The sequence below is a fragment of the Parus major genome, chromosome 5, assembly GCF_001522545.3.
Source record: "Parus major isolate Abel chromosome 5, Parus_major1.1, whole genome shotgun sequence".
Lineage (NCBI taxonomy): Eukaryota > Metazoa > Chordata > Aves > Passeriformes > Paridae > Parus > Parus major.
The window spans coordinates 58,415,087-58,427,515 of record NC_031774.1 but is presented as its reverse complement, the minus strand read 5'-3'; the positions used below and the strand labels follow the sequence as shown (position 1 = coordinate 58,427,515).

Genomic DNA, 12,429 nt, shown 5'->3' with positions numbered 1-12,429 from the left:
GGTAATTTTATTAAAACTCCTTTGAGGCTACTCTATAACGATGAGAATTCTTTTTTTATTATTGTAATTGGTGGAGGAAATAACACTGAGGGAAAACCTGTTCAAAACCTAATTTTTCTTCTTTTTTCCTTTCTTTTCTCCTATAGGTTTTTTAAGAAATCATAGCTAAGAAAAAGCACAATGGAGTTTTACGAGTCTACCTACTTCATCATCCTCATTCCTTCTGTGGTTATTACAGTCATCTTCCTCTTCTTCTGGCTTTTCATGAAAGAGACTTTATACGATGAAGTCCTCGCCAAACAGAAACGGGACCTAAAGTTCCCTCCTACCAAGGCCGACAAAAAGAAAACCGAGAAGAAGAAGAACAAGAAGAAAGAGGCTCAGAACGGGAACATCCACGAGTCTGACTCTGAAAGCGCCCCTCGGGACTTTAAGCTGTCTGATGCCCTGAGCACGGATGAAGAACACGTCACTGCCGTCCCCTCGGGCGTCACCGAGGCCTCCGCCGGCGTCAGGGAGCGCAAGAAGAAGGAGAAGAAGCCCAAGGCCAACCAAGATGATCACGTAACTAAGGACTCGGAAGGATCCAAGTCTTCAGGCAAGAAAGTAGATCCAGTCCCTGTTACAAAACAGCCCACTCCACCATCTGAACCAACAGCAGCTAAGAAGAAGCCTGGGCAGAAGAAGCAGAAAAATGGAATGGGTATCTGATGTTGCATATGCTTCTTGCACAGAACGCCAAAATCGTGTTCTGCTTTTTGCAAGGCCACAGAGTGTCTCTCACAACTGTTCTGCCTGATCTCTACGGGGCAAAGCTCCCTTCTAACCTTTTCCTTTTTTTACCAGCTATTGCTTTTTTCCTCCTTGTTTTTCATCTGGCAGCAGTGCTCTGGTTTTCCTCCTCCCGTCCTTGCTTTCTTCTACTAAAGATGAAGTGAAACAGAGTAGCTTGTTCCTCTGCTTTGCTCTGTGGTTTGGCTGCTTTGCTCTCAATCAAAATTTTGATTACCTGAGAGAAGTCAGTCGATGTTTTTGCTGTGTGCATTCTGAGCCAGGCTGTGAAAAAGTGGAGTCCTAAGAGTGGTTGCTCTGATAAAGGAGGGCATCTCAAGAAACCTCATAGCAGTCTGCAAAATAAATTACTGTTTAAGTGCAGGCTTAATGCACAGAGAGGTGTTTGGTGGCTGATTCATGGATTAGTGGTTGATTCATTGCTGCCCACCTGCTACACCTCTTTAACTGAATGGAACTGATGCTAAAACTGATCTGGCTGTTGTGACTGAAATTTCCAACCTAGAACAGACCAGAAACTCATCAGAATCACTTCTGACTGTCCTGACCGTATCCTCAACAGCTGACATGTCACAGTGTGGTTATCTTGACCAGGAATAGAAGTGAAAAAAGAATAAAAATACCCAGTTCTAGAAATAAATGAAACCAAAGATATTTGCAGATCTCCTTGTGAGGTGCAGGGACAGCAGGTCTGCACAGGGAGTGAGGAAAATGAATGACATTGCTGCTTGATGTGGGTAGATTTTTTTCTTTTTCTGAAAAAAAAGCTGGAGGAAAAAAGACCCACCCACTACCAACAGAGAAAGTATCCAATCTTGTTTGTGGGTGTTCTCTGAAAATCTCTGTGGCACAGTTAAAATGTGGTCTGCAAGCACAGTTCTGAGGGCAGCCACAATGAACTCTTATCCTTGATTACAGGAGCTGACACCAGAGCCCTGTGCTGTGCGTGTCAGCTCTGACAAGAATCTTAATATAGCACAGGCTGTCCAAAATGATAAAAAAAATTTATCACTAGAAACTGCTTTCAAAAAGAACAGTTCCCTAATGGGAAACACTTATTTTCTGCTTCTCACAGTCCCAGTAGCTATTGGGGATGTGTGTTTAAAGTGCCCAAGTGGGTTCATGGAGGGGAAAATACACTTGTAAATAAGAAATTAATATGGGTAATGTGTGCTGTCTGCTCTGTCACAGTGAAATCTGGATTGGAGTTGTTAAACTGTTCCTTGCTGTGTGTTCTGCTTGCACATGAGATTCCTGTCTTAAAAATCACTGGGTGCTGTGGCTCTTGATTCTGCTAAACCTTCCTGTTGCTTTGGGGTCTCACCTGATCTGGGAATTGTGTGAGTCTGTGTGTGAATGCAGATGTGGATAAATTTGTGTTTCTGACTTAAAAGATGTGAGTTTGTTTTCCTGTGAGTTGAGAATTTGGTTATGATAGATCTGCTGATTGAAAAGTAATGCTGAGAATATACAGAAGAGCATATATTGTCTTAATTGTTTGTTGCAGATGATCAAGATAGTAAGACTGATTCTGTTGTATCTCCTGCCAAAAAGCAAGAACCAGTGCTGCTCCACCAGGAGATAAAGCAAGAAAATGTGTCAGGGAAGAAGAAGGTCTCTGCAAAGAAGCAGAAAGTTGATAATGGTGAGAATTCAGTGTGTGACATTGCTCAGATAAACCTGACTGTTAAACTTTCTTGCCATCCATCCTTTAGCTTCTCTTCCTTTGGAAAAAGAACTCGTGGAATAGTAACTCTTCTGATTTGAAAAAGCAGGAATTCCAGGAAGGAAAGATTGCTGAGCCTGAGATCCTGTTAAATTTTATGAACATCTGGTATCATGGGATAATGAATGTTGTGAACCTTTCTGAGCTCTCTTGGATCCAAACATCCATGCTTGAACGAGGAGGAATGTGCAGATTTAGAGTCTGAGCTGAGCAGGCTCTAAGTTGCTCTGAGCAAGGCATGTCTGGAAGTGCTGCAGTCATCTGCCCCAAACAAGATTGCAGTTTTTTCAGCCAGTTGCTTTGACCACATTCCTCTCTTATTGTCCTTTTGTTGGCTGGCTCTTGCTCCAACATAAACTGTTCATCTTTGCTGTCAAGGCCTTCACTGTTCGTCATCCCTTGTTCTCTGCCAAGATGCTGCTTCTTGTGTCCTCTTGGCTCACTGTGCCTCTGTGTGTGTGTGTGTGTTTTTCTAATTTTTTTTTTATTTTTTTAGATTTTTTACAATGAGTGCTGTTGTGTCTGGCTTTTGGACACAGTGTGACCATGAAGTTCTGTGAGGCCACCTTGTTAGCTTCTCAAAACTCTTCCCTGCTGGGGCAGCTATGAAGTTGGAAGCTGATGGGCTGCTCCTGGAGGAGACACTGTTGCCCACTGTTCCTTTTATACTTTGGTCTGGTTATCAGGTGCAGATCTATTGTGGGCACTGTTCTGTCCAGCATGGAGTTAAAAGTGCTGTAGGGCTCCTGTATAACTGAAAAACTCCTAAATGATTCCTGGAAAAAGCCTGCTGCTGGGGAACTCAGGATGTGATCACTTTTTATGGATGTTCTTGTGCTTTTCCTGATGGAAGTGGGTGTATTGCACTTTTTTAGGGGCTGCAAACTTGTCTGTACGTGGCAATTAATGTCAGTACCAGCTTAGCCAGTAGCAAAGCTGAGCTGTCAGTGCTACAGGGCAATAGCTCATGCATTATTTCAGTGCAAACTGTTTACTTTTCAAACCACCTCTCCAAAATGACACAGTAAAAATGAGCTGTGGTGGACACCAGGATTAGCCAAGATATGACTGTGGTGATTTCACACTGCAAAATGCCTCATTGATACTAAAAAGGTTTTGAAAGGAGGGGAAGTTCATAAGGAGAGGAAGGGAAAATATGAGGAGAGCAGCTGGAGTAGCTGGTGGTTGTTTCTGCTAGAGGAGAGCTCTCTTCTCTTCTAAGCTTACAGTGTACCTGCAGGTGTTTGCTGGCTGCTTAAGTGGAGAGACACCAGGTGACACAAAAAGGTCCATCTGGCCTATTCTCCTCCTTTAACAGCAGCCAGAATTTGAGAGTGTTTCATAACTGGCTCTCTGGCAGCCAGGAGTGCATACTTGTTTTGCACTGATGCCCAAAACCCTGCATCCCACCCAATTCCCCTTCTCTCTGTGCTGCTGCCTGGCATCTGTTGTCCATCAGCTCTGCAGTCTGGGCTGGCTGGAGCAGTGATTTGCCTGCTGGGCCATGCACAGCCTTTGGCATCCTGCAGGCAGTGTGGAGCAGGAGCTGGGCAAGCAGCAGCTGCAGCTCTGGCTGTGCATCCTGCCCCAGGTCTGTCACTCCTGCTCTCCCCTCACCTGCTGTTTGGGCAGAGGCTGCTCCTCACCAGGGTGATGCAGAGGGGTGGGAGTGGAGATCTGGGCTCAGGCAGTACCTCTGGGTACCTCTCTGTGTGTTAATGATGCCCAAAGCCTGCTCTGACAGATGAGAGATCTTCATTAAGTGCAGTGGGGTCTGCATGCAAAATAAGCTCGATTGCTGCCCCTGCTGAGTCTTCTGCCTAAGTGGTTGAGTTCACAGGTGATGTAATCCATGGAAATGCTGGCAGTGAAGTACCAGCTTTTAACAGAATAGGAACAAAAAGCTGTACTCATGGTTTAGGGATGCTGAATGATTTCCTGCACAGCCACAAGTAAAATCATCTCATTGATGCCGTGAGCAACTTTGTTACTAATGTGAAATGAAAGTCATAGGTAAAGGTTCTTCTCTTCCTCTTGTTAAAATGCTAAAAGACAGCTTTGGAAGTAGAAATTTAATTGAAGCTATTAAATTACTATGCATTAGAGACCTTTATTTGATGGACTTACCTGAAGAGCTTTAATGAGTTAAACTGTGAAGGATAATAGAAATGGAGAGTATAATTAACTATTGAGGTTAGAGATGCTTTACTTAAACTCTTAATATATTAGGCACCTTCTCTAAAAATACTGGTGTCAATTATTACAAAGCTTTAACCCATCCTGTGGACTTATGATTACAGTTTTGGTGGATGAACCTCTTATTCAAGCAACTACTTATATTCCTTTGATGGATAATTCTGACTCAGGCACTTTGGAAAAGCGTGAGCCGGTTGAAGTTGTAAAACACAATGTGAATGAGGGCATCCAGAAGAGCAGTGGCAAGAAACTGAAGAATGAAACAGATAAAGGTAAGAAACTGATAATTCAGTCTGTTTCTGGCACAGCCTGCTTGCAAACTCCAACAGAGAAGATGTGTGGGGAGGGAGATCCTCTGATGTAATGTGAGGAAGGGATTTGAAGAAAACGTTTGTGGCTGCAGGATGCTCTTCTTGTGTGTGCTCATTTCTGCCTTGTCTTTGGCACTGTGGAAAGGGCTCTGTGCCATCTGAATCCTTTCAGCTCTGACTGAGCTTTTGTGTCCCCAGTGAGCAAAGGGGTGATCACAGACCACACAGATGCAGCAAGGGAGTTCACAGTGGAGAGTTCAGACATTGCTCACAGGGATGGATGCCAAACCCAAGGGCGTTCATCACAAGCTCTTGGGCTCTGCTGGGGGCTGAAGGGCAGCCTGCATGCTCCAGGGCTGTTGATGGAGCTATCTGAGGCTGACCCAGTGCAATACAGAGTGACCTGATGCAGATTGTCAGTGGAGAGAGTCTGGCAATTTCCAGGGAGACTCTGAATTTTCCCTTCAGTGCAGCTGGAATTGGTTGGGACAGGGAAACTTCCTTCATACTCTCCCACAAATGCCTGGAGTGATTAATGAGCATTGTGTTCCACCCTGAAGCTTTAAATAGGCCTCTGCCCATCTCAAAGCCTAACACACTTTCTGATCCATGAGGTGAGACCTCAAATTTGTGAGCAGTCAGAGAGAAACCAGGTGACTGAGCAGTGGTACCAGCTCAGGTTTGGGCAGCAGGCTGATTTTTCAGCATTGTCTGGTCACTCCCTTCACTCTTTGGAACCTCTCTTTTTAGTCTTGTCTTCTAAAATGCCCCCTCAAAAGCTTCCTGGCAGCTCTTTAATTGGATTCCCACATTCCCAAGGCTCCTCTTGTGCTTCTGGCTCAGTGGCTGCACGTTCCTGTCCTGCAGCATCAAAGCCCCTCACGTGCGCCCGTCCCTTCTCATTTCCTCGGCACGCTGTGACCTTCTCCATGAACTCCTAATTCTCCTGTGTCAGCTGGGATTTGCCCTCCCGATATAGAAGTCTTTCCCTGCTCTAATTGTAAGCTCCTTGGATGCAAGGGCAAGGTCTCTGTGCCTTCAGGGAGCACAGGGGCAGGTCCTGCCCCGGCTGTGATCAGTTCCCAGCTCACTGGGCTGTGGTTTCAGAATATTGGCATATTCCTGGTAATGATGTCAATGCAGCACTGATGTGAGCTGAAGTGAAGACTAAGTTGGATTTAGGACTAGGAGAGAGTGTGCTAAAATTCCTCAGCACTCCCTCCCCATGCTCTGTCATTCAGTGATTTTATGCTTGATAATTTCTTTTAGGTCACAGTGTCACTGCTGCTTCTTTTTCTTCATTTATTTCTCAGACAGTTCTTTGGGTTGGATGTGTAACTTGATTTCAGGGGCATGTTTAGCACCTGTGGTGAGAAACCCAGACCTGTCTCCATGATCTATGGGATAACTTCTGACCAAGCATCACTTCTAAGCTTGTGCTTTTTTAAATTCTTCCCATCCCTTCACATACTTTTGGGCACTGGTGAATATTGGACAGGTATACAGGGTGCCTTGGTCTTGTGCTCCTATTTCCTGGAGTCAGGGGGCCACCTAATGACCTGTCTATGTGCAGCCAGTTTGTGAGCAGTGTTTATTGTTAGAGAATAGTTCAGCTGAATTGTCTTTCCTCGTGTGTGTCTTTTTAAACACTTGGTCAGCCATTAAGGGGGATCTTACTGATTTCATCTTCCTACTGCTGAACTCTTCTTGCAGCAGTTCCTTCAGTCTAAATTTGGAAGTTAATATTTTTGTCTTCCATATATTGTAATCAAAAATGTGCCAGTTTTTAAATTAATTAACTTGTCATGTGCATATTGCTTGTGCAGCCAGGCTGTCCTCCAAATTGAGAACTCACTTTAAATTATTGTCATGATACACTGGAAAGGACTTTTCAGTTTTTCACATTTATGCTATTTGTTTCTTCCAAAATCTGTGTTATGCTTTGTCTTCTTGCTAGCAACACTATAAACGTTCCCAACTGTGCAAACAAAGTGGTGGGATTTTCTCTTTTCCCAAAATTATCAGCTGGCAGATTGTTATCTGGTTTAAATTGGAGAGATGTTGTTTTTGCTGAATGTTCATGACCTCTTGCTTCTTGGCATTTCAGACTGGAATTAAATATAATGCATAATTATACCACATCACATGCTGTTTCAAGGCAAAATAAATAATTCTGTACAGAGTCCAAAGTAAATAAATCCTCCCTTCTGTGTTGCAGAGAATGCTGAAGTAAAATTCAAGGATTTTGTAACATCCATGAAGAACATGATCTTCTCTGAAGACGAGGCCCGTTGTGTAGTGGAGGTGTTAAAGGAAAAATCCGGTGCAATTCACGATTTCTTGCAAAAGGTGAATGACTGTGGAGTGTGGTGGGAAGACAAAACTTACTGAACAAACAGAAACTGGAAGAGGTGCTGTCAGATTAGCTCTGTCAGTGTTGTTGTGATCTGGGCAGTCTGTCTTTGGAAGACTCTCTCCAGCTGCTCTGTGCTTGCCTTGCATGCAGGAATGAGCTGTCAGATGCCTTTGTGCTGCCATCTGCCACGCCAGGAGTGGCTCTGGCCACTTGGAAAGAGCAGGCATGGCTATGGAGAAGAAGGAATAAAGCAGGAATGCTGCTGCTGACGCGTGTCTGTTGGCACAGGGAAGGATGGCCGCTGGCTTTTGGGAGTGATCTTTCCCAAATGTGTAAATAGGATAAGCTGTGGGAGGAATTCAGAACAAGCTGCTGTGGCTGTGCACTAGATCAGCTAACTCTATGTTTTGCAAGGCTATAGAATGTAGTTGGACTCCTTTGGATATTTTTCATAGTGTTGTAGGGCAGTCCAGGTTTGGAAGGGATCTCAAGGGGTTTGGAGTCCAGCCTCTTACCTAAAGCAAGACCAGCTCTGAGGTCAGCCCATGATGCTCAGGGCTTTATCCAGTCTGGATATCTTGAAGCCTTCAGGGAATGGGACTGCAAGACCCCTCTGAGCAACCTGTGCCAGTGCTTGGCATTTCTTTTTAATTCTTGTAGTCAAGAGAAGAGAATGGTGTCCACCAATATCTTACCAGTACAGAATCACACAGTCCTTGGGGGTGGAAGGAAGCTCTGGAAGACATCCAGCCCAAGCCCCTGGCCAAGGCAGGGTCACCTGTAACAGGTGACACAGGAATGTTTCTAGGTAGATTTGGAATGTCTCCAGAGAGGGAAACTCCACCCCTTCCCTGGGCAGCTGTTCCAGGTCTCTGCCATCCTCTAGGGAAAGCAGCTCTTCCTCATGCTGAGGTGAAACTTGTGTTTTAGTCTGTGGTCATTGCTTCTCGTCCCGTTGCTGGGCACACACCTACTCCTCCCTGCCATGACTCACTGTGGGTGTCACTCTGTGCTTGTCACATCCCGTGTGTCACACTTGAGCTCTTGCAATCCTGTGTTCCGCTGCAGACACGGTCCCAGAGCAGAAATGCAGAACTGGCTGTGTCTCAGTCCAGTTAATGCAATATATCAGCACAACAACACAGTTTGGGCTGGGAGGGCCTTCAGGATGCTGTGCAGTCTAGCAGCCTGTTCAGAACAGATCCAACACTGAATTCTGAGCAAATTGCTCAGGGATTTGCCCAGTTGCATCTTGAAAATCTCCAAGGACAAAAGCCAGTAGTGCTACCCTTGGAATGGTGTTGCCTGTTGAGCAGCCACCCTGCTTACTGTGGCTTTTTTTTTTCTTTTAAAGGAAGGTTTGGTGTTAAAGCTGAACCTTTAGGATGAAAACGAGTTCTTGGGATTGTATACAACAACAGAATGTAGGTTTCTGTAGGTGAGAGTGTGAATCATGTTCTCTCTTGTAGCTCATTTAAGTCATTGATGGTGTGTTTGCACTGCAGGCATGCACATTACCACTAAAGGAGAATTTCCAAACAAATTCAGGGTCCTTTTATGGAACTGGCACTTCTGTCCTTCTTCAGTTTTCAGACTTCAGTGAGTGAAGTCCAAGTAGTCCAGCCTTTTCCTCAAAGCAGCACCAGCTCTGAGGTCAGCACAGGCTGCTCAGGGCTTGAAACCTTCATGGGCTGAGACTGCACAACCACTCTGGGCAACCATCACACTTCACTGAGTCAAATCTGAGCACAAACACATAGAATTTGTGCTCTTTATTACATTTATTTAATTTGTAGGAGCAGTATGCAAGTAGCAGGACCATGGGGATTGTTCTTCTAGGTCTATTCCCCCGAGTATCTCTGAAGCTTTGTGTCAGTGTGCCAGCAGAAATGTAATTACATCAGCTGGAGGCTCTCCTGGGAAGTGGAAGGAGACACCAGATCAGTTTCCTTTTCCCTTTGTGGTGAGATACTTCAAGCAATTACATTTGTTAGATTATACCTGCTTGGAGCGTGGGCTGGACCAGTTGATTTTGGAAATCTTTCCAGCCACAGCTATTGACTGATTCAGCATCTCTGCATCTTTTCCCATTATTTCTCTTAATGGCTGTTCTTTGTTTTCTCCACTGCCACCACAGCATCTCTCTTCCAATGGGAAGCATCTTAAGAGTCCATTTACCCCCTTAATTGGTTCCCATGCTTTGAAAATGCATTTCTTTGTCTGGTGAAACAGGATCCATTAGCGGCAGAACTGGGTACCAGTGCACCGTGCAGATGGAAAATTTGGGGGCAGGAGGGGGTGTTCCCTCCTCTAAGGTTTGCTCTCCTGCCTTTTAGTGTGCTGTGGCACTACTTGTGGTTGTTTTTGTGTCATCCTGCTGCAGGCCAACAAGGCTGAGATGGCTGCAGCTCTGCACCAGCTCCAGGACAAGGAGAAGATGCTCACAGCGGTGAAGGAGGAAGCAGCTGTTGCAAAGGAGCAGTGCAAGCAGCTCTCCCAGGTAAGTATTGAGGTGTTCATGGGTATGGAGAGGAGCAGGGGTTTGCAGGACTAGCAGCCAGCAAATGCTGAGCTTAGTATAAGCCAAAAGGTGGAATATTTTTACTGAAAAAGCTTACCAAGACGCTACGTTTGGTTTTACAATGTATTTATGCAGTTACTTTCCAGTAGTTTTTCCAGGGAGTTAATTTACTGAGATTTGTAAGCTCAGCCTGTTTTTCTTTTCAAATGGTTACTTTAAAAACACTTCCTTCACCACTGTGAGTCTGTTCTGTGGATGCAAATATTAAATGTCTTTCCTGTACTGCAGTTTCAATTTGGTGTATGTTGTAGCATTCACATGCCTGTGTGCTTCTAGGCACAGCAATCACTGCTTTTCTTCAAGAAGGAAAATACAGAAAGTGCAGACTGCCTGCTATCCCCTGGAGGTGCAGCTCTGATTGCTTTGGACTAAGAGGGATGCTGATGCATCACTGTCAAAACCAGCTTATGAAAATTTACTTTTTTATGAACCTTTCAGAGGAAAACAGTTAGAGCACACCAAATAATGAGGCAGATATGGACTGAATTTTAGAGACTTGGGAGAAAGTTTTGTCTGGCTTGGAAGCACATGAGCATTAGACTTGGGAAGGCCACGTTGTGGGACATAATTTGGGCACAGAAAGCTGTGTGGCTGAAGGTGGGGAGCAGAGTGGCCAGAGAGGATGCAGGAGTTGGGAGCCTTGGGAGATGACAAGGTGGAAAGAGGGGATCTGCTGCTGAAGGAGCAGAGAGAATGGGTGAAGGAATATGTGGGAAATGCAGATGTGGTTGGGGAAAAAACATCTGCCAAGTGGTGCTTGTAAAGGAGGAGCAGGAGCTGTAGAGAGGTAGGAATCATCAGGGGTTTTTCCCTCTGTCTGGGGAAGGAAAAAGCTGGGAGAAAATGGATAAAAGCAAAGTTGCTGCAATGCTGAAGTATCAGGATAAACAAGTGATAAAGCTCAGCTTGACTGATAAAAGCTCTTATCTTCCAGTTAATGTGTTTCTCTGAAAACACTGTCAAAAGCTAAAGGTGCTTTAAGGTGCAGAAGGATTCCTGAAGGGATCTTGGTAAGGATAATACCTGGAGAGGATAAATGAGAGCAAGAGCTGAGTACCTGAAGACTCAGAGGTATTTGGCAAAACACAAACTAGAGAGAAGTTAATCTTTCCAGGATCTCTGGTTCTACCCTGATGGGGTAGCTGGGTTACTGAGAACTACAAGTGAATGGTGGGGTTGGTCTAGGGATAGAGGAAGCTGCAGTGTGTCCTGGCACCCTTCTTTTAATTGCAGCTTAGTTAAAAAAAAAAAAAAAAGGAGAAAAGTATTTTTTAAGCTGTCTGTATTTTATTTGCAGAAGTAACTTGGGAGTTTGATCTACAAGACAGAATAGCTTTTATTTAAACTAAAAGGTGAAACAGACTGTGTAATTACTCCAAAGAGATGGAGGGTATTCAGGCTAATAAATTAGAGCATTTAAATTGTGTCAGGGCTTCCTGGCAGTGTTAGGAGCTGTGTGGCTAGAAACACCTGAAGCTCGGGTGGTACAAATTCCTGTTTGTGTGATGGGAGCTGCTGAAAGCTGCACTTAAATGTTTTTGCTTACCACAGCAAGTGCATTTATATTGCAGAGGAGCAGCTCTGTGGATTTCTCAGGTGTCTGGGTTGAATTACTGGCTAATAAAAGATGAAAAAGCAATGTGTATTTTCATCTGAAAGCTATAATATGGCATCATGCTGGTGGGATTCAGGGCTTCTCTGGCCTTTGTAGTGCACTAATAGCCCATCTCCTGTGGCAAAGCTGTTGGCTTTGTAACCTGCAACAAAGCAATTATTTTGCTCTAAAGTGCTCTATTTTGCCATGGTGCTTTACTTGCGTTCTTCCATTTTGCTAAACTTGGGATGAAAATCTAAACTTTGTCCTGTGATATCTGTGTTTTTTCTGTGATTTGGCCAGACATAATAGAAGTAAGACTTCCATCTCTTCTGAGACAATGCAAGATCAGTTTTTAAATTGACAAACTTCTTAATAAACATGAGATTTATGATGATACAGGATCAGCATAAAGTTTTGGAATTTTGATCCGATTTTGTAAATTTGCTGACGATTTGATGCTGACTTTGGTTTGATGCACACTTGCTGTATTTTTAGTTATCTTAAAGACTCTTACCCTTTAGAAAGCAGCAGTGGGTGACTTGTTTTCCTTTTCCTGTCACTTCCCACCCCAGGAGCTGGTTGCAGAGAAGGAGAGGAATGGTTTGCTCACGGCCAAGATGCGCGAGCGCATCAACGCGCTGGAGAAGGAGCACAACACCTTCCAGAGCAAAATACACGTCAGCTACCAGGAGTCTCAGCAGATGAAGATCAAGGTAAATGCCTTGCCAAAACTGCTGAAGCTGATGCTCATGCACAAGCAGATAAGTGGTGAGGAATCACTCCAAAACTTTGTGGCAGCTTCCTGATTTAAAAGCAAGACAGGGAGTTCTCACAGGTGATTTTTGTGGTGTGTGAAGCTCAGGGCTGGCC

General features: G+C 44.5%; 1 protein-coding gene across 10 annotated transcripts in view; it reads left to right on the top strand.

Moving 5' to 3' along the window:
• The window catches only part of KTN1 (kinectin 1), a 74,375-nt gene that overhangs the window by 22,289 nt on the left and 39,657 nt on the right, over positions 1–12,429 (top strand). For 8 of the 10 annotated variants that reach the window (XM_015631393.3, XM_015631401.3, XM_015631394.3 and 5 more), the window contains exons 2-7: positions 147–703; positions 2,300–2,437; positions 4,819–4,986; positions 7,244–7,374; positions 9,765–9,881; positions 12,132–12,272. In XM_015631393.3, coding sequence (XP_015486879.1) covers positions 181–703; positions 2,300–2,437; positions 4,819–4,986; positions 7,244–7,374; positions 9,765–9,881; positions 12,132–12,272 — 1,218 coding nt within the window. In that variant the 5' untranslated portion in view covers positions 147–180. The remainder of the gene's footprint in view (positions 1–146; positions 704–2,299; positions 2,438–4,818; positions 4,987–7,243; positions 7,375–9,764; positions 9,882–12,131; positions 12,273–12,429) is intronic. The other 2 variants (XM_015631398.3, XM_015631392.3) reach the window with 2 other exon arrangements.